General features: G+C 37.5%; 1 protein-coding gene across 8 annotated transcripts in view; it reads right to left on the bottom strand.

The window, feature by feature from the left end:
• The window catches only part of DOCK9 (dedicator of cytokinesis 9), a 116896-nt gene that overhangs the window by 76717 nt on the left and 19464 nt on the right, over nucleotides 1-20715 (bottom strand). For 4 of the 8 annotated variants that reach the window (XM_069007990.1, XM_069008012.1, XM_069008030.1 and 1 more), the window contains exons 1-2: nucleotides 7867-8128; nucleotides 474-590 (exon numbers count right to left, since the gene is read on the bottom strand). In XM_069007990.1, the coding sequence (XP_068864091.1) occupies nucleotides 474-590; nucleotides 7867-7980 (231 nt within the window). In that variant the 5' untranslated portion in view covers nucleotides 7981-8128. Of the gene's footprint in view, nucleotides 1-473; nucleotides 591-7866; nucleotides 8129-20715 lie in introns of those variants that run through there. The other 4 variants (XM_069008038.1, XM_069008000.1, XM_069008002.1 and 1 more) reach the window with 1 other exon arrangement.

Here is a 20715-nt window from a genome sequence, read left to right as displayed (position 1 = left end):
TATTTTGCTAGAACACAGTTCTGGCTGGGACCATGCAGCTAAGAGTAGCAGACTGCATTTGAACAGGTTCATGTCCTTCACTACTAAGAATGGGGGGGAAAAAAAATCAGTTTAAGAATTAAGAAAGTAGATGCTTTTTTTAAACCAACATCACATAATTTCCCACATCGGAAAGGGAGGGGAATATCTACAAGTGACTGATCATCTACTTCAAAAGGCAGTAAAATTGCTGACTTGCAGATATTACAATCTGGACAGATGAGGAAATTGTGCTATTTCTTCTGTACCTAAAAGAATAAATGGAGCAGGGTAATGGGACTCCTGGCAAAGACTCCGTGGGGATTTTTGAAGCTAAAGAGAGTTAAGAAACAAAGAAATAGGAAGTTATCACCTCACGACTAATACTGCTAAAAACCTGCAGCAAAAAAAACCAAAAAAAACCCACAACAAAAAACCAGGGTGGAATAAATTACCTGAAAGTCATCATAGGGGAACAGTAGCATCTCACGTAGAGGATCATTCAAAATCTGTGTTTTCCTCTGAACTATGACATTTTCATAGTCTATTGGTTCTATGAGCTTCGGCTTTGCCTAGGGGAAAAAAGAAAAAAATGAAAATAAATGCAGGTATACTGAGGAACAATTACAGTTGTTGACTTATTTTAGAAGCTACTCTTTAAAAAAGACCGGAGGAATGATATTGCATCTACATCAAAAACATACAGTATTCAAAATGCAGACTTTGACATATTGTACCATATGGGGAAGTGCAAGTGACAATTAGAGAGACAAGCATGCTGATTGCCTCAGAACTATTGCACAAAACACAGTAACTCAGAGCTTATTAGCTTAATCACATATGTGTTCTCACTGCAAAAAAATTATAAAGAAATTACTAGTCTCTTATGTTGATGGTTGTCTTTGCTTGATACAGCCTAGAAAGCTCTGATCTGGGTTTAACAGGAATGAACCTTAGCTCAAATATAGAGCTCGGTTTTAATTCAGCAGTAACCAGCAGCAGGGGCAGGCTAATTGACATTCCTCCTTCTTTATATTTTTTTCAAAATTCCCATAGGCCATCTACTTCCCTCTTAATTGCACAAGTAGCTTTCCTCAGTAACTGTGCATTGATTCCACATTAAAATCCCTTTCCGCAGATGAGGCATTACAGCTGCCTGTGCACAGTCAGACAGAAAAACCTTCACCCTGCCAGGCACTCTGTTAAGTGGTCAGATGGCAAAGCAGGTTTAGACAGAGCTCTGAATGAGGCAGCTCTGCCTTGGAGTGTGCAAATTAATGCAATGATGGGGTTACAATTTAGCTTGAACTTCCTGCAACTAAAATTGAGCACCACAGTACCAGACATAAAATTATAATTTTTTACAAGAGACTTTACAAATTACACTTTCTCAAGATCAGTGGTACTAATTTACAAGCATGCTATATTAAAGATCTATTAAAGATAATTGTAGCAGAAGACCAGCTTCTGTTATCACTATAGGTAAACTGACAAGACAAGCTTTATATATTGTTTTGCATAACTCATGACAATAACCTTCCAAATTCTAGTTGTACTATACAGAACAAATATCTCTATCAATAACTGATATCCATCACTAGTATATTAACAATATTCCTGAGAAACTCTACAGTTGTTTTCTTCATCCAAAAGTGAATCAAATAATTTTTTTTTTCAAGGAATTAGGAAAGCTTTGGTCAGAGAAAGTTTTCAGACTTAGTTCACAGGCTACTCAAAAGTTATTTGAGATTCCCTAATATGTACCACACAGTAGTTTTACTGGTAAGAAGAATGTGAGAACATAACAAAGCATAACAGCTGCAGAGGCAAAAAAAGCAAAGTCTGGAAAATAAATCTACCAAAAATGATTAACAAAATGTAGCTTTGTCAAGAAAAATAGCCACCATTTACAATCACATGGGAATGATTTACTAAAAGTTCATCAGCTACATAACAACATACTCAGCACAGACCAATACTTCTAGGAGTCATGATGGAAAATTATTATGTTGTGTTTGACGTCTTTCTCCTCAGACAAGATGGAGAAGGGCTGTTCAGTTCACTCCATATTGTACTCTGACACATTTTGAGAGCTAATCACCTGAACCCCAGCCACTGCTTCATCTTCTCCTGTCATTCATGAACAGGAGTTAGCACAAAGCCAAGAACTAAGATCAGTGTCCGTCAGAAAAGGCTTAGGTTTATGCTCATGCACCCATCTGTAGCTGAAATGGTTGGGCAATTTAGCTCAGAAAAGCACAAGAGAAGCAGGCAAACACAACCTAAGAAAAGATTACATTTTCTCTAATGTACTAATTATACAAAATATTGTGGTTGCAAGTTTGCATTTGAGTGTTCAGACTTCTGCAGTGAATCCCAAGCTAATGAAACAGTGTGCTCCACCCAAGCGCCTACTTCACCCAAGTATTTGAAACATTTCCTACATATTGACACTACAAAATTACCCCTTCACAAAATTTCAGGTTGAGCAGCCCCCCCCAATAGATTGTCACAACCAGCTCTGATTTCAAACAAATTACAGTAACTTCACCTACCCTCTCCAACTCTTCACTAAGGCAATAATGGTCCATTACAAATTTTCGTCCTTAAGCACAGAGATAACAGAATACAAAGAGCATTTCAAACTCTGGTCTATAAATGAAGTACAAGGTAACACATCAGTCAGAAAACAAAACACTCTTTGCTCACCTTTCTCTCACTTTCAGTGTAACAGGTCTCTCTCTACTTATCCAGGCAAGCAAGATGCCCACCTGCCAACCACTGAGTTTGAGCTCTTATGCAATATACTCTTTCTTATGCTAAACCAAGGTCTGGAGACTACTAGAGTAACATGGCCTAGTCACTCCTTTTGGTCAAGTTTGCCTTTCCCATTCCTTCTCAAGAAGGAATTATACACAACATGCTGCGGTGACAGGTTGGTTTGAGAGTGGTGCAGGATGACTGACCTCTAGGAGAAACAAAAATAAATACTGCAAATTAAACTGTGCCTAAAAAATGACCAGCAGAGAAGGACCATTTGATTTGCGCATACAATCAGTCTCTTCAGTTAGCTTAAAAGATTTGGCTTCACAATTGGCTTAAACTAATTAAAAGCAGGGCTGACATTAGAAGGACCCTTCCCCTCTCTCATGACACGTTTCTGAGCCTTCTCACACTAAGACCAGCAACAGAGCCAGAGCTGTTGTGACAGATTAGTAGGTGACCTGGCTTGAGAGAGTTCCTTCCAACCAAGGACCTTCCAGTCAGATTGTGTCTGAAATACTGATCAGATGGCAGTGTGACCACTTGTGGCAATCTGGGGAGCTTTTCGAAGGAAAGAGTAAACATACGCATGATCAATACTGTCAAAAAACTCACATACCAGGACATCTACTATCTGAACTAGCAAGTGGATAGACCACAGCCCCAATTCCACAGCCTGATAGCAAGGGAAAGCTGTCATCACAAATGGGTAATGGATTTTTACACGGTGCTGCACATGATCAGCATTCTCATCCACTTCTCCCTGGTGCTGAGGAGCTACATCCATCCTCCTGTTAATTCTCTTGGGAAGGTGATAGGTAAAGACTGGAAGAAAGCTAATTCTGGCTTCTCTCATTTTACCAGCAAAATCAGAGGAAAAGGATTACTTTTAGAGCCAATGTAACTAAAGGTATTTCATGGGCATGCAAACACACACACACACACACACACACACACACACACACACACACTTGTCTAGCACAGCTAACTCAAAACCTAAAGATGTCGCTTTAAAAATCATCCAATTAATTGCAAATGCCTCTCTCTGCCTTGCAGTCACAAAAATGGTTCACCACAACTATAAAATTTGTGAAAAGGAATCTCAAAAGAATATGAGCTTTGCTTACATTTTGTTTGCTTGCTGTAAACACAAGGTCGAAAAAAAAATCCTTCCTCAAGAAAAGCTTTTAAAGAATAGCTGAGGTCTTGAATACAGACCTCTCCTATTTAATCAGTGAGGTACTTGATTTGCAGAAATATCATTTATGTAAAAATTAATGAAGAATTTGCTCCCTCAGGTTCCTCCTAAAGGTTACTCATTTCTTTCTTAGTCATTTGTCAGATTCAAAAGGAAGAGGATGTTTTATCAGTTTGGACCAGATATGAAAAAAGAAAACAATAAACAACACACTGATACTGGCATTTAGCCAGACATAAAACAGTGCAAGGAAGCAGATTCTCTCTCAGGCTCTTCTACATTAAAAAAAAAAAAAAAAATCTGGTCTAGTATTTCATGTAATATAAAAGAAAATATGTTGGGTAGTTACAGGATTGTTAAATAGGATTTATGAACCAGCTGACACAGATAAAACTCAGCCCAGTTAAAACTGCAACATCAAGTTTATAGGCACTAAAATTCAGTCTTTCCAATAAGGCTTAATTTTTCCTATTAATTTGCAGCCAACAACATTTTTATTTCTGTAATCTAGGAAAATGCTAAGAGCATAGGGTTTCATGGGCTCCTGGTCTCGAGCCAGCCAATGCTATATTTGTTGAAAGATAAAAGAGCAAATTATCTGCCATACCACTTTGGGTTTTGCCTGAGTATGGAAAGCATGGAAACTTATCAGAAATAAGAAGTATTTCAAAACAGCAGTCATGACACCCACACGGTAAGCATTTTAATGTCAGAATACAGTTTATATATTAGGAAAAGCAGCATCAAAATTCATCAGATAAAATGAATTTTAATCTAAGAGTTCAGTGATTGCCTACATTACATATTACAGAAAAAACCCCACAGTACATGCTTTTCTTGCATGCTTAAATTGAGATAACTGTTATTGTCCAATTCTCTTCTCTGAAAACAAAAGATGGTAAGGCTAACTGAATATTGTTAGCCTCCTGCTACAAAACATTATTTACCTCATAAAAACATGTTTGGCATATACACCTGCAAATTAACAAGTTCCCATAAGGAGTAAAATGGAGCTACAGGCACTAGCAGGAAGCAGCATACAAACAGATGAATAGGTGTTATGTATTTCTTAATAGTGGCCTGAGGCAAGCCACTGTGGACATACAATAAGATTATTTAATACTAAACATGGGTAACAGCTCCCTGTATTTTACTGTCCCACAATAACCATAAAATAAATTGCCCAGGTCGAGATTTTAAAAATTAATTCAAGAAATTTTATGTATCCTAGAGCTTACTTTTAACTATTGCATTTTATACTGACAGCAAGTTTCCAAGCAGAAAGATGAACTCCAAATGATCCAACTTCCCAGAAACATCGTCTATTTTGATAAGCAGTTACTACCTCTGACTATCAAAATGCAGCTGGACAGCAGGCATACTCATCCAGTAACTTCTACAACAGCTAGCACAACAGCAGCTCATCCCAAGCAGGGTTTCAAGGCACCACCTGGAAAATCTAAATGCTTTTTCCATGGGCTCTTCTTGCTTTTAACCTCAAGAGCAAAGTTATGACACAATCTAATTCAGATCACAGGGACACAAGAGAGCACACATACTGACATACTGGCACTGAAAGCAGCAGATAACTCTTTCTGTAAACCTACCCACCTAACCAGGAAAAGTTAATTCAGGCAAGGCATTCAATCAAATAACAATGTTTCAATAACACATGGGATGCTTCCAGTTATAAATACCTAGTCCCCTCAATACTCCAAAAGACTCTCAGTGAACTACATTTAAAATAATTAAATGAATACGACATGAATGAATATGACAAAAAACCTGTTGCTTCCTAACAGCTGATTCTATCTGATCTTTATAAAGAATACCTATTGAGTGCTAGGCAAATCACATCCTAATTGCACAAAACGAACACATCCACACCTGAAAGAATGTTTTAGACAATAGTCGATGAGAGGTATTACTAGAGTAAACCAGAAGCCTACTGTTCCACATGCTTTTGAGGATTGCTATCTAATGCAATTCCCAGGTTTTTAACCCAAGAAACAAGAAATTCTGCTGTTTAGAATTCATTACAGCAACTAGCAACTTTGTCAGTCTTAGTTATTACCATACTGTACTCTTCACCAATGACAGGATACCTACCTTCACTGTGCCAGTAAAAATGTAGTGCAACATCACAGCCCAGTGAAATAAAAATGGACCCAAATGTCAATGTGAAATGAAACATAATGCCTTACTTTTTGCTTTCTGCTTCGCAGCACACTTGCTGCAGGTTACTTGCACCATTCATCTAGCTTTCCTCAATAACTAGACAAAAGGGATCTATAATTATGCTACATATACACTTTTGTGTGTATATACATATATATAAACAGATTAATACCAAAATAGCAACTGAAATGACATTGAAGACATTTTTTATGTGACCTGTGTAAAACCTAAATGTTCTTCCCTTTAAATATTGACCTTTGTGTTGAATGCATGCACTTCATCTAAAAATGAAAAAATGAGAGCAAACACTGGAGGTATATTATTTCACAAACATTAAATTAAATAGTATTTGAAAAATTACAAGAAGGTACTTCATAAATGGTGATAAGTAAACACAGTATTGCTTTATACTTTTTTTCTTCTTAAATAAGTACATGTGCCTTGCTGATTAGCCACACTACCCTAAGTATCTGCAGAAACACTAATATCCTCTCTGAGCATTCATGGGGGAATAAAAACAATTCTAAATAAAGTTAAACAGTCCAAAGGCAGGAAAGCACACACAAGATTAGCTCATATTGTACTGATGAAAATCTGGACCAGAAATCAGAACACACCCATCCAAAAAAACCCCATGTTTTACTAACAACTCTCTGAATAGAATAAAACTAAAAAAAATTTTGTCTTACTAGCACACGTGTAAGCTTTCAGTTATATAGAGTAACAATTCCCAAAAAGTTACAGATAAGCATTACTAAACACAGATGGCCAGCATGTTTTAGTTCAATTCTTAAATGCACAGTGTGAAGCTCAAATAAGAGGGAGAGGGGGGACACTGTAATTTGAGGATCGCCCCACTAACTTCAACTACAGCCAGACAAATAAAGAGGACCAACAGCAGCAGCAATTAAGCATGAAATAATAGTAAATAGAGTTGAAATTTTAGTAAGAACTATCAAAGTACTTCTTTCTACTGCTATATAAGTACTAGTTTAACAATCCTCTGAAGAGAGTTGGTGGATTCATTACAGCTCACTTACTATGTTTTCTTGCTGTACTACTAAAGTTCCAACAGAACTAAGTGTCTAGCAGTGTTTCAGACAAAACAGTTCTTATTTGATTATTTCCCTCACACACAGAAAATTTCCCTTTTCCTTCACTGGAAGCTATTTTAAAACTTTAAATTCCTAAATAATGTGCAGTGAAATAATTGAAAAAATAGGTCCTTTAACAGATACACAGATTAACAGAAGTACTCATTAATTATTTAGATAGTTCTTTGATCATTTAAGCAAAATTTAACTGTTACACATACACTTTAGGGAGTTCAAATATATATTAATTGGAAGATATGCTGGGCAATTAAAAACTAGAGGTGCTAGAAAGTATTTTGAAGCATATGTAGTTTTCATGCTAGGTTCAAAGAGCTGTACAACTATGCTACACAGAAGAGACTGAAAAGCAGCTAGTCTGAAAGCCAAATTCCAAAGTCATACTCAAAGAGAACCAAAGATCTAGTAAACCAGAACAACAAAAATCAATTAAAAAGGCAGACAACACACAAAGAACCAAACCTAAATCCTAAATGCAAATTATTCACAAGTAAGAATGCTGGAACTTTTCATCAGCATCAGATTAAGCAGTTTTTCATTGACAGAGAGAACTGGAATTATTAAAGGGAAGAGACAGCTTGTTTAAAGAATTCTTACCAGCACAACCACAGGACTCTCCGCTTCCACTTCACAAGGACCTGCATCCTTGCCCTTCTGCGGAGATTCTACAGTAAGCTCTTTCTTAGGATTTCTGTTTGTTCTTGCCTGCATTCTTTCATTGAAAATACAGACAGCAGCAAAACTGTATGCTTTCTGGCATCAAACTAATCAACATGCCAGTGATCCAGTGAAAACAAAAGCTTTTTCCCTGGCACAAGCAGCACAAAGTACAAACTAGTCTAACTTCTCAGCTGCAGTTTGCTAAATCTGTTATGGTGGGAATGCATGACAGACAAAGGCCAGCCCCTAAGCATGCTGTATTCCTCTGGGGAGGGAAAAGGGAAAAAAAAAGGTGGATCCATTCTAATGCCTTAAGGTTGTGAGTCAAACACAAAAGAGAATGTACATCTCTAAAATTACGACATAAAACAGGCTGAGCCTTTTACAGCATGTAGAAAATCAAGGCTTCAGTAATTTAAAAATATTTTAAATGTAAGAATAAGTCACTTATTGACAACTGTGTCTCTTTAGAAGTATAAAACCCTAAGTATTATGGTTCTTAAATATTTTTGCATTAATTTCACTTACTTGGGTGCTATCAACAACCAGGCAATAACCATGGACATTCTCCATGACCAATGCCTGAACTGATACATTGCTCCTTTTTTGGGTGTAGGGTGGGTGGGCATGACCTTTTTATCTTAGTGCTAAATCCATATTAAAAGTTTTGCTTAACACCAAATTGCCTTCACAGTAAAAATCTTACATACTCTACAAAGATGCTAACTTGAAATAAAATTCAAAAACCACTTTAATACCTTTAACCCTTTTGCACTTAACTCTTCAACTACCAGTACCCCTCTGCCTCTTTGCTCTCTTCAGCCAGCTAGCTCACTGCTGTATTGCACATTATTTGTGCTCATTACTCACTCCTCACAACCCTTCAACACTGTAGGCATCCATCACTGATCAGCATCCAAAATCACAGAGAAGACAATGCAACAAAATCTTCACACATTTTAAGAGAAGACACTTGAGGGAACCTCAGTCCTGCAGCCATGAAGACCAGCCAGCCATCACTCACTGCCTTTGGCCAGTACAGAACCTGCAGGATGTCTCCCTTGTCTTATGAACACTTTGTACAAGTGTCTCTTGGCCTCCAGATATCCAGGCTACAACAGTTCTCAGTGGTTGCTATCTTCATTCCTGTCCTTAATTACAACACAAACTCAAGTCATGCTTCAACTTTGCTTTTTTGACCCAACTACTCTCTTACTATACCACTGCTTACAGACGCTGTTCAGCACACACGTACAGTGGTAAAATAAGAAGTAGCAATTTTTTTGGAATCATTTCTGTGCAATTGCAAAGCTATTTTGTATGCAACCTACCTGACATTTTTGGAATTTTTAAGGTTTGACTACTCCGACTTCCCCACCCAGTAGTTTTAGCATATGCTAGATTCCCCATGAAAATAAAAGTGAACTGTGATGAGCAGTTTTTTCCAGGTTTTGAGAGGAATATTTTGGTTTTCCCTTTGTTTCTTTTTAACACTAATGAGTTGCAACCTCCAAGTTCACAAACCTCAGTAGCTGTACTTACCAACCAAAAATACATCTGAGAGAAAATTCAACTCCCCAGAGAAGCACATCCCTATTTTAAACACTCTGTCCAGTAAGGAACCAGACAGCTGTGGAAAGTAAGCCACTACCTTCATTCAATTCTCAATTCTCTCAGGACAGTTAGTTATCTCACTTCAATATAACTCACATCCTAAATTTAACTTGGCATGAACTTTTATCTGTTCTCTAATAGAAGAGAAAGTCACCTTAAACTGCAGAAAGCAGATGAAGTTGTGGAGAAACACAAATATCCTCCTCTATTGCTAGTATTTTTAAGAAGGCACAACTTCAGGCAAGGTTTCTTATTCTTCAAACCTAACATAAGATGTTGATATCCCCTTCTCTCCACTCTCACACTTGCACAACATGCTGCTATTTCAGCCTGCAATCCTGAAATTGAGCCTGAGTTTGTCCATCCCATCCACAATGCAAGTACATTTCTAAAGAGTGGACAGAAAAAAATAATATTTTACTTCAGACAATAATGATTTATTATATTTCTGTCTTTTTCTCCAGGAAATACAAGTTCAATCTATGTACTTTTTAAGCTGCCTCTCTCATACTGAGACACCAAACTCCAGAAAACAGTACTTTATGAAGCTTCATTAAGAGTTAAGAAGGAAACCAGCGGTTTAGTCAAATTTACAAAACAGATCTTCCTGTGTAAAGCAAGGTAGACAATAGTTCAAGTACATTTAGTTACACTTTTTATTTTGCACCAGCCCCTTTTGTTTTCAGAGAACGGAAGCACAGAACAGCTTAGACTAAATTACACCATTACTTGAGGATGCAGCTGCCAAACAGGAATTTGTTTCATTGAGATGGTCTGCAATTATACTTAACTGCAACCAGAAATGCACAACCTTATTATGCAAAAGGCATTTGTGAACACTCACACTAATAAAGACTTAGAAATTATATACGTTTTAAATAATATTTCTTCTCCTTAATTTAACAAAGGATTCTTCTTCTAAATGGCAACATTATTTTACCCTGGTCAGGTACTTCTCTTGAATGCATCTGGATTACTTTAATTCGTATTCATATTTAATTCATAGTATAAATGTGATTTTCTTTCATTGACATTCTTCCTATTCTTCTCTAAACATGATGAGGAACAAAAGAAAGCCAACAGGCTAACATTTTTATAACATCAGTTTAAAGATACAGCTATTTTTCCTTACTGAATGACAAATGTAATTTCTAGCTTGCATTTCATTAACATGGCTATACCATTAGAAGAGGTCCTTTTATTAAACAAAAACCAAAGTGTGAGGTAGTACCTCTGGAACTGTATCCTGCATGAAATAGACCTTAACTGCCAAATTGATGTGTACTTCCAGCATTTATTTTCTGCTGAGGACTTAGTGATTACCTCAAGAATTTAATTAATTTAAAAATACTTAGGGGAAAAACAAACAAACAAAAAACCATGGCAAAAATATCAAAGCAAACCAAACAAACAAAATCCCAAGAGATATTGCTTATCCAGGCATCACACAGTCAAAAGACTTAAGCTACTTTAATAGTGTATTGAAACAATTTACCAATAACACATTAAGATTCAGAAAGTGAAAGATGAACACCAGAACTTTAAGACACGATGAAAATTATCATCTTGTTACATGACCTGTAGTTTTAACCTCCTTAACTGCAATTTAAAAAAAAAAAAAAAAAAAAAAAGAGTAACAAAAAAGTACTCAATTTGTTGCATCAACCAGTTACCTCAATAAAGATCAACAGAAAATCCAGGAAAACAGCGCACACACAAAAAATGTCTCTGTACAAAAGTTGACTGTATTTCCAACACGGCTCCCAAAACTGTGGCAAATTACTAGCTAGAGACCTATCTGCAAAATAACTCACATTATTATGGAAACAATGCAATTCATCTTTTTACAAACATGGTGGCTCGAAGGACTTCACATGGTACATTCAAAAACAGTAGTTTTCACACCACTTCCAACAGCCAAATATTTGGCTCCCTTCTTGCATCATATACTCCTAAGGAACAGCCTAAGTAATTACAAAATTACCTAGGTTCTCAGGATTACAAAGTTCTCAGTATTTCTGGCATACCCCAGTGATTCATCCAGCCAATTTGATGCCCAAAGGACAAGTTCCTCACATGGACTCTTATTCTTTCAAATCACTTTTCCCTTTAAGAACTTACTTAGCTAATGCACAATATCACATAATAAAAAGTGAATGATGGTAAGGGAACAGGCAGCATATGAGAATTTTCTTTGAACTTTAATGGAAGAAAAGATGACTACCTAGCCTCCCTGTAGGAACAACCTAAAATCTGAGTAGTTGGATTTAATGGCCCTTCTTTTGCTTCAAGTCCTGCTTAAAGTCGGCATCAAGATCACTAAACCTACTACCTGTAATTACAGCCATCAAACTTGGCTCTGTAAGCTTTTCTAGGGAAAGAACTGTCCTTAACCTGGAGCAGCTGGTGGGGGGAGAGCAAGAGTAGAGGATTACTGTATATTACTGTAGGTATGCATGTCCTGTATATTGGAAAACAGAAGGATTTGATATTATTTACTAAAACCCTACACCTGTTCTCTACTCCTTTGTGGCTTTAAATTTCCTGGCAACTCACAGAATCTCTCAAAAAGTAATTAAAAAATAAGAAGGATGGATAACTGGAATTATGGAAGGACGGATAACTGGGGGGTTGATGCTTTGTTTTGTTAGAGCTTTGGGGATTGGGATTTTTGGTTGGTTGGTTTTTGGTTTGGGCTGGATTTTTAAGGCAGTAGCTCATCTGAAAATATGGACCCACTTTAGCAGAATGACAAGGACATTAAAAGCCAGTACTTCTTGCTCTCATCTGTATTAGTACAAGATATTCCAGCACTGCCCTCCCACACTTGGCAGCCTGCCTTGCAGCTGTATTCAAGGTTAACATTTCACAAGTCAGTGGAAGATTCAGTGTTGCAGCTATATGTATCTTAATGCTGCCAAGTTTCATGAGTGACCAACAGATATGCGCTTCCCTGCAAGAACATATTCACAAGTTCAAGTGAAAGGCTGATAGCAGATGGAATGCAGCATGCAAGTCACCTGGCAATTCCCTGCCATCCACTCTACACTGAGATGAAAGAAGAAGTCATACAAAACTCAGTTAGGAAGACTCCTTCTATGGCAAACACTGCAAATGTGTAATTTGCAGTCCCACCAATAAGGAGAACATTCTTGGCTGGAAACAGAGATGCAAAAAGAAAATGCATAAGACACAGATATGAGTGTGCTACATATTATGCAACTTTTCATGTTCACTTTCTTTGGTAAAGCAAGAAAGAAGCCTATTTTGTAACAGGGAGAACAACAACCCCTCTTTGCAGAGGTATCTCTAAGTCAGTATGAATGATACAATCTTAAATTTTGCATTGCAGGTAAAATTACTCTCTAAACATTATTTCTAGGGAGAGAGTTAAGTAGCCTGCATAGGACAGAGATGCCGAAATACTGCACAGAAGAGATCTAGATCATGAGTAGGTTGCATTGATGAAAAAAGATAACACCAATGTACAGGTCTTGTAGTACCACTCAAGAAGCTGGAATAAAAAACCTTTCTTTTAGTAGCAGTATAAAGTTAAAGGATTCTCCCAGTGAGCGTCTCTATTGGATCCATAGTGATTCTGCACACTGCATTTTTTAAAAGCTTTATTTCACAGAATAAAAATTTGGCTAAAATTGTTAACACGAACATGGCATATCTCCTTATTTCTCAAGTACACAGATTATCTGATACACAAGATACAGTACCTCAGTTTGGACACTCTTACATTGTGACAAATAAAAACCAAAACAAGTGTAAAATCACAGCAGAGCTAAACAAAATACAGATTAAATTTTGTTCATGTCACATATTTGCATAGTACTATATATGAGGTATCAACTTGTGATGCAATAAATTTCATACTATTGATGCCTTAGGTTTTAACTTTTATGTTTTTCAAATCCTGTACTGCCTAGTGTGTAATTATGAAGTTTCTTGTAGCTTGTTCACTTCTGCTCTCTCATGCTAGGTAGACATAACAAAGCCTCTCCAGGCCTGCTCTCCAAGGACACCCAGACCATCCTACACCCAAAAAGTATAAAACAAAAGCTTCTGAAAGGGGGGCAAGCTTGGGGAAACTACATCATTAACTGAAGCTTTAATTGGAGAATTTGTGCTGATATGCAAATGAACCAAACATATAAAAGTGTGAAGAACTCGTGACCTGTCGTCCATCTTGGGGTCCATCTTGGCAGTAGCCTCTGGCTCCCCAGGGTGTACCTTTGAAGGCCTTTCAAATAAATATCTACCTTTATTCCCTTACTCCTGTCTAGTCTCTGTTTTTAGGTTGCCTCTCAAGGCATCACCATCTTAGTAGGCATGTATCTGTTTTCAGGGAAAACCTGACTTCCTTAAGGTCACAGGGGAAAAAAAAAAAGAAAACAGTAGAATTTAGTATAGGAGACTTCAAGATTAAAACTGCACTTCTGAATTAGCTATGGTTCTGACATATCTCCTTATAGACAGGACAGACACAAGCAGACTGACTGTGAGAACAGTATTGGACCAAAGATGGCTTTTTTCTTAACTGGACAGGACCTTATGACTATCAGAAACTAAGAGGACAGAACAGACACACAAAAAGTGAATCAAACCCCCAAGGTCTGAAGATCTCTCAAATGGAAGTGGTTCTGTGCCAACCAAGCCTGAGGGGGAAGTCTTCCCACTGTGTAGCACCAATCTTACATAACTTTTTCCAGGAACAATTTGCTCCTAGAGGAGAATGTTAATTCACCTCTCTCATTGGGCTGAAGTAAGAGTACACTTTTGTTTGCCCCTCAACTGAAATACAGAAGTGTCTTGGACTTCACCCTGGAGAGTTTTAAGAAACAAGAACACTGCAAGAGTTAGCAGGTGGCTCCCAGCTTTGGGTCTTCAGCCCAAGACCCACCTGTTGAGTGGGTCCAGAGTAGGGTCACAGTGCTGAACCACCTCTCCTCTGACAGACTTGGAGAATTGGGATTGTTCAGCCTGGAGAAGAGAAGGCTCCGGGGAGACCTTAGAGCAGCTTTCCAGTACCTAAAAGTGGCCGATGATAGAGCTGGAGAGGGACTTTTTACAAGAGCCTGTAGTGAAAGGACAAAGGAGAATGTGCTTTATATTGAAGGAGGGTTGGTGTAGATGAGATATTAGGAAGAAATTCACTAATGTGAGGGTGGTGGTGAGGCACTGGCACAGGTTGCCCAGACAAGTTGTGGATGCTCCACTCCTGGAGGTGTTCAAGGCTGGGTTGGATGGGGCTCTGAATAACCTGGCCTAGTGGAAGGTGTCCCTGCCCAGGGCAGGGAGGTTGGAACTAGATGATCTTTAAGGCCCCTTCCAACCCAAACAATTCCGTAAGTCTATGATTTACTTTAATTGCATTTAATTTCATGAAGAATAGGGTACCTGCATCTGTAGATGACTCAAATGAGCACTTCAGGCTATTTCTAAAGGAAGTGGATAAAAGTACTGAGAAAGAGGAGCAGAGAAGTCAACTCCTTTCCATGTGCTCATTAAGTCTAGACTCCAGTCTTAAAAGCCCTACCCATGCAGCTTCTCCACCACAGAAGTCTTCGCACTCCTTAAGACCATATAAAACTTTACAGAGGGGGAAGTTCAGGAGTTTTTTTAATGGCATCTAAGTTTTTAGGGTGGTTTGGGGTTTTTTTGTTTGGGTTTGTAGGGTTTTTTTGTTGTTTGATAGGGTTGTGTGGTTCTTTGGGGTTTTTTTAGCTCCAGACATTTTGATTTCTTTCAGCACAAGATATCCTGCTCCCCCAAGATTCCCTGCTGCTACATTCGAAGGGAACATGTTTCCCACCTGGCTGTAAACTGGTGCCATACTTTTGGGTTGGATATCTTTCTGTGCCAGTCCAACCTATACTGTCATAGATGAACAACGGTTTATGCATGTAGACTTGAGCAACTACCCTGATTTTATCCCCAGGCCTAAAGACATTTTTCCTGAAGATAAAATGCTTAATCTTATCTTCTGCATGCCAGTGCACTCAGTGCCTGCCAGCCTGGTTCTCATAGTCCTCTCATGCATCTTTCAAAGACGTGTACTTGATGTAGGTACTACGCACTTGGTGAATATGTGCTGCAATTTCCCCTGCTGAGAGGGCAGAGGGATATAAGGAGATGGACATTCAAGTATTCTTCCCATAGGAATCTAATCAAAACAAAAGAAGTCTACAGAAACTGTTGGGAGATTCAGCCAAAACTACAAGTCAGCACATCAGATGCCAGGTTTTTATTCAGCCAGAGCAGTAAGATGAAAGGAGTTAAAAGAAGTGCTCTAATTCAAGTGACCCCTGAAAAAAACCCCATGGAACAGTTAGATGCTGTACTTATACATATCTGTTTCTTCCTTATTAAGAAGCCTAATGAAGCCTAATGTTCCCGTTGCTGATGAATAAAAGCCACTCATAATACAGTTACAAGTTGAAGCAAGTTATGAGAACGTAACAACAGACTAACCCATACAAATTGTCGACACACCATTACAGAATTGCTGCATAAGCTGTTTAAGCATATTAAAATAAAACAACTTCCACTTACTCAGCACAATTTCTTCCTTAGGACTCTCTCCTTTATATATTTCTACTTTATCTCTATTAGACTTTCTACCTCGTACAAACAAGTTGATATTAATTTGCAAATTCAGACAGCAAGAACACACCTAAGCTATTTAAGGCTTTAAGATTTATTTAAAACACAACACATGTTAAATTAAGGAGACTCCTTTAAAATAATTACACATATGCAGTTTACTTTGAAATCAAAATATCTGCAACTTGAATGTCTTCTGTGGAGTTATTTCCAGAATGATGTAGCTCACTGCTGTCATTAGTCAATCTTCCCACATGCCCAGACTTTGGTATATCTTAAAGATGTCACAGTTTATTAATAAACCAAATGACTCATGAGCAGCACAGGAAAAGCAGTCACCAAAAAACTCAGGAACACCTAGTGATGACACTGCTATCAAGTAAACTGGTGACACAGACTAAGAAACTACAGCTACTAAAATGTAGCAGGCTCTGTTTCCAGCCAATACCTAAATCTACCCTATTAAAAGCTGTACATGTACTATTTCAAAATGCCCCGCATTTCTCCTCTGAAATTGTGTAAGCACAGTTTAAGTATCAGATATTTTCCATATCAGACACAATAAATGTAAAGACTACTTAAAATTATTAGGCCCCATCTTGCACAAGCTACAGCTATCATACTACCTTAAGTAGGTTTACCAAACTACAAGGTTCTAAAGCTTAACGAGAGAAATGGCAGCGCTGAATAGGCCATTAGAAGCAAACTGAGCAGACAGCATTTCAAACATGGAAAAAAAGGTTGTTTTCTGCAATTTTCAGACAAATATATAATAAAAAAGTTAATGTCCTTCAGCCCAGTCTGTCTCCCTTCAGAATTTTCTAATTCTTCCATAGGTGCTGGTGGCACACTCAGCCCAGCTTCCTTCATCACTGAATACTTCAAGTGGCTTGTTAGCAAACCTCAAACTTTTTAAATGTTGCTAGTTCTATTATCACCACATCATTCACCCTTGCTCATTTTCCACCTTTGTCAACCACCCAAAACAGTTGTTTAGGATCTAACTTGTACATTAACATTTGACACTGAGGTAATGATTGCTGATACAGTGATAACAAAAAAAAAAAAAAGGAATTTGAATAGAAAAAGAAATAACATGTAATATCATTCTGAAAATAAATCTTAAAAAAAACACAGGAAAATTAAGACAAACTAAGTAGATGAGCATACAAGCTAGTATTCTGAAACTAGATCCTTCAACTTACTACAAAATTAAGCACATTAAAATGTTTTCTCAACATTTGCCAAAAATAAATACGCCCAAGATGGGCATTTGGGGAAAATATAATTTCATTATTTTTGATGCAACTTTTAACAGCATCTCAAACTAAATTTATAATCCTTTATTAAAATGAAGATGTTTATCCATGTGGACCTAAGACCCTACAAGATCCTGTGTTCTAGCAATACAAAGTTATAGGTTAGAAATGTTCCTGAAGTTAAGATACAGCATTTTCATTGCAAGTTTGAATGACATGAAATGGACAAAAATAAACTGTATGCTTGAGAAGACATTCTCATAGGGGCTTTATCTTTCCTGTAAGCAATCAAAAGAGCAGGCCCTTTTAAGATAAAACTGTAATTAGATTTAACTAGACTTTAGATTTAACCTCCTGACATCTGGGTTAAAGGGGAAATAAGAAAAACATATGCTAAATCAACTGCCTCTGCCTCCTTACTTTCTTCTCAGAAGAGGTGATTTTTCCTTAAAGGGAGCTACTTCCTGAGAGTTTCCTATTCACAGGTTTTCAACACTGATTTTACAAGAGGATCAATATATTGGTAAATTAAAGAACTCCCTGAAATTCACCGGTGTTTTGACAATAGCTCTGTATCAGGAGATATTTGATCCAAAGTGGCTAAATAGACCTGAGAGAAGGTACAGACAAATAGGCTAAGCTAAGACATTGCAGCTCAGATACATGTTACAACACAGACAAAGAGGTGAAACCACACACCCACTTGCATCTGTTGCAACAGTCGCCAAAATAAAAAACAACACAAGCAAGTGATACCGCTTTTGGTGTCACTCTTTCAGTCTTGGCTGTGCAGGTTCTCTTCAGAGATGAGATACCTGGAGCCTTCACCTCAGTGTACAGCTTCTCTAGCGAGGAGCAATATAATTTCGCCCCCTGAAAGCCACCACTTTGGAAGGGAAAGAGCTAGATAAGCTAGCTTTAATAGCAAAGAGTACAGACATTATATAATTTAAGAGATGTAAGTTTTATATACTTCTACGAGTTCCATAAAATCACTCGTCACTGTTGCCAGGATTGCAGTATCTTTCCCCTTCTTCCCACCCTTCAGAGAACCCCACTTTCCACTCTTCAGGGGTAAGTCGGTAGCAACTGCTCCCAGCCTCAGACAACACCTAAGAAAGCAATAGCCAGTGCCAGCTCTGATTATCCAGAGCATGACCTTTAAACAAAGCCTGGTTTTTTCTTGTAAAACCCTGACTTTTATTCTTATGGACTTCACTGGTCCAGTACAATGAACAGGAAGTCATGCTGACCCCTTGATTCCACATACTCCCCCATACTAACCTTCAGGTATTTTTCCCAGGAAAATATCTTATCTTGATCCACTACTTCCAGTTAAACCAAGTTAACAAAGCCATACAGACAAATTTAAAAAATAATATCATTGTTTAAAATATCTAGACATCTTGAAGTTGAAAAAAATCCAACCCCCTAAGAGACAGATGTGGAACTTCTCGTTGTAAGTTGTAAATGGCAGGTGAAGCATATTTTGAGCTTAATCTTGCTGGTTTGTACCAATTCTGTAGGACTAAATTAAAGAAAAATTATTGCTGGAACAGTACCATGTGAAACAAAGTAGAAAAATATACAAAAAATGTCACTGTGTTCTCCAAGTTACAGTAATTCCTATTATATTAAAAAAAAAGGAAGTATTTCTTCTTTCACTCGCCTAACTATACATAGAATTCCAGGCCAGTAAGGGTGTTAGGTCTTAAATTCAATGGGTTACAAAAGTTACTGAAAGTGTTCATTACACAGAATTTAACAAATTTCTAACAATCTTCTGTATGAGTCTAATTTAAAAATTGCTAACAGTGTAAAAAGTCTCCTAATACCCAGAGGAAGCCATTTTATTTTTAATATCAAACCATATTAAGCAAATGCAATACTATCATGAAGGGTAATATACATACTATAAGTTATTTTAAGCATGAAGACAGCTGAGATTATTCTGTGTTCTTTCCTAGAAGCTTGTGTGTGTATCCATGTATAGAAATACACATATATCCGTGCACACATATACACGTGTATATACATAGATACACATGTGCAACCACACACCTTTTTTTCCCCTTATATTTCAGTTCAGCAAAAAAGGGGCCTGAGCAGCACAAAGGCAACAAAGCTTTGTGAAATTTCTAGAGAGTTTCCATAGCTGCAATTGCACAGCATGGGTACGCCAGCAAGATACAAGCTTGTCAAAATCTGTCCAGCTATTTCAGTGTACCACGCCCCTCTTATCCCAACTACCGAGCCAGTGACAAAGCAATTAGCAAGTAAACTCAAATTGTTTCAAATTAATATGTAAATCCTTAACTAGCCCAATTGTGAAGCAAGCTGTGCACATTAGTTATCCCCTCCAATTCCACCCCCTCAAGCCTAAATGTAATACACCTGACGCACAAACACGTCATTAACCTGGGGGGTACAAAGACCACAGTCTCACTTTAAAGCCTGGCTTCTTTACATCAGGAAACACCCAAAAAGCCTTTGAGAGCAAAGCAGGTTCAGGAAACAGCTATTGCTCCCTTTAACCATTTTTTTTTTCTTCTAGAATGCTCCTGTATCCCTTTCAGTAAGTTAAACAGAAATAGAACAGTTAAATAGTTTCAGAGAAAAAAAAAAACACTCAAATCCATAAGAAAAAAAAAAAACCTTAAATGCTGGGTTACTGTTTCCTCAACAATGCCTTCCTTAGTTTTTTCAAATAACATAATCATCAGTTGTTCCTCAGCCAAAGTGCCAAATACATTCCAAGAGTATGTTTAGAAAGATCTAACAGCAGACAATCTTCTAAAACAATTACAGAGTGGAAACTCTTCAGAGCTATCAATACAAATCTAAATGATATAAGGAACATGAATCTTAAGCTTTAACACTACAGCTGCATGCACACATACATAACATGCCACATACATGCACTAATATCCTACAATATCAGGACAAGATATATATCCATGTCTGTACATAGCAGATGTTAAATAAACATGCTATTCTGTTTTTAATTTAGCTTTCAATTAGCAGATAAAATTATTAATGAAACAAGTTTTATTTACCAGGAATGAATGAATCAATATTTCTGAATCTTCATCTGGCAAGCTGAATGCTGTGTATTCAAGGGCATTGTTTTCCCCTTGCTGTTTGCATATATAACCACAGTTTCTCTCAAAAACTGTACGAATACCTTTAAACAAAATCACACTTGTCGTGCAACCCATTCCCAATCTGTTGAATTTTGCATTTCTAGCAGCCCTGATCGCATTTGCAGAATGTCTTCTTCCGTTGCTCGACTCGAGTAATC

This window comes from Aphelocoma coerulescens, chromosome 1 (genome assembly GCF_041296385.1).
Source record: "Aphelocoma coerulescens isolate FSJ_1873_10779 chromosome 1, UR_Acoe_1.0, whole genome shotgun sequence".
Classification (NCBI taxonomy): domain Eukaryota; kingdom Metazoa; phylum Chordata; class Aves; order Passeriformes; family Corvidae; genus Aphelocoma; species Aphelocoma coerulescens.
This window is presented reverse-complemented; position numbering and strand designations above follow the sequence as displayed.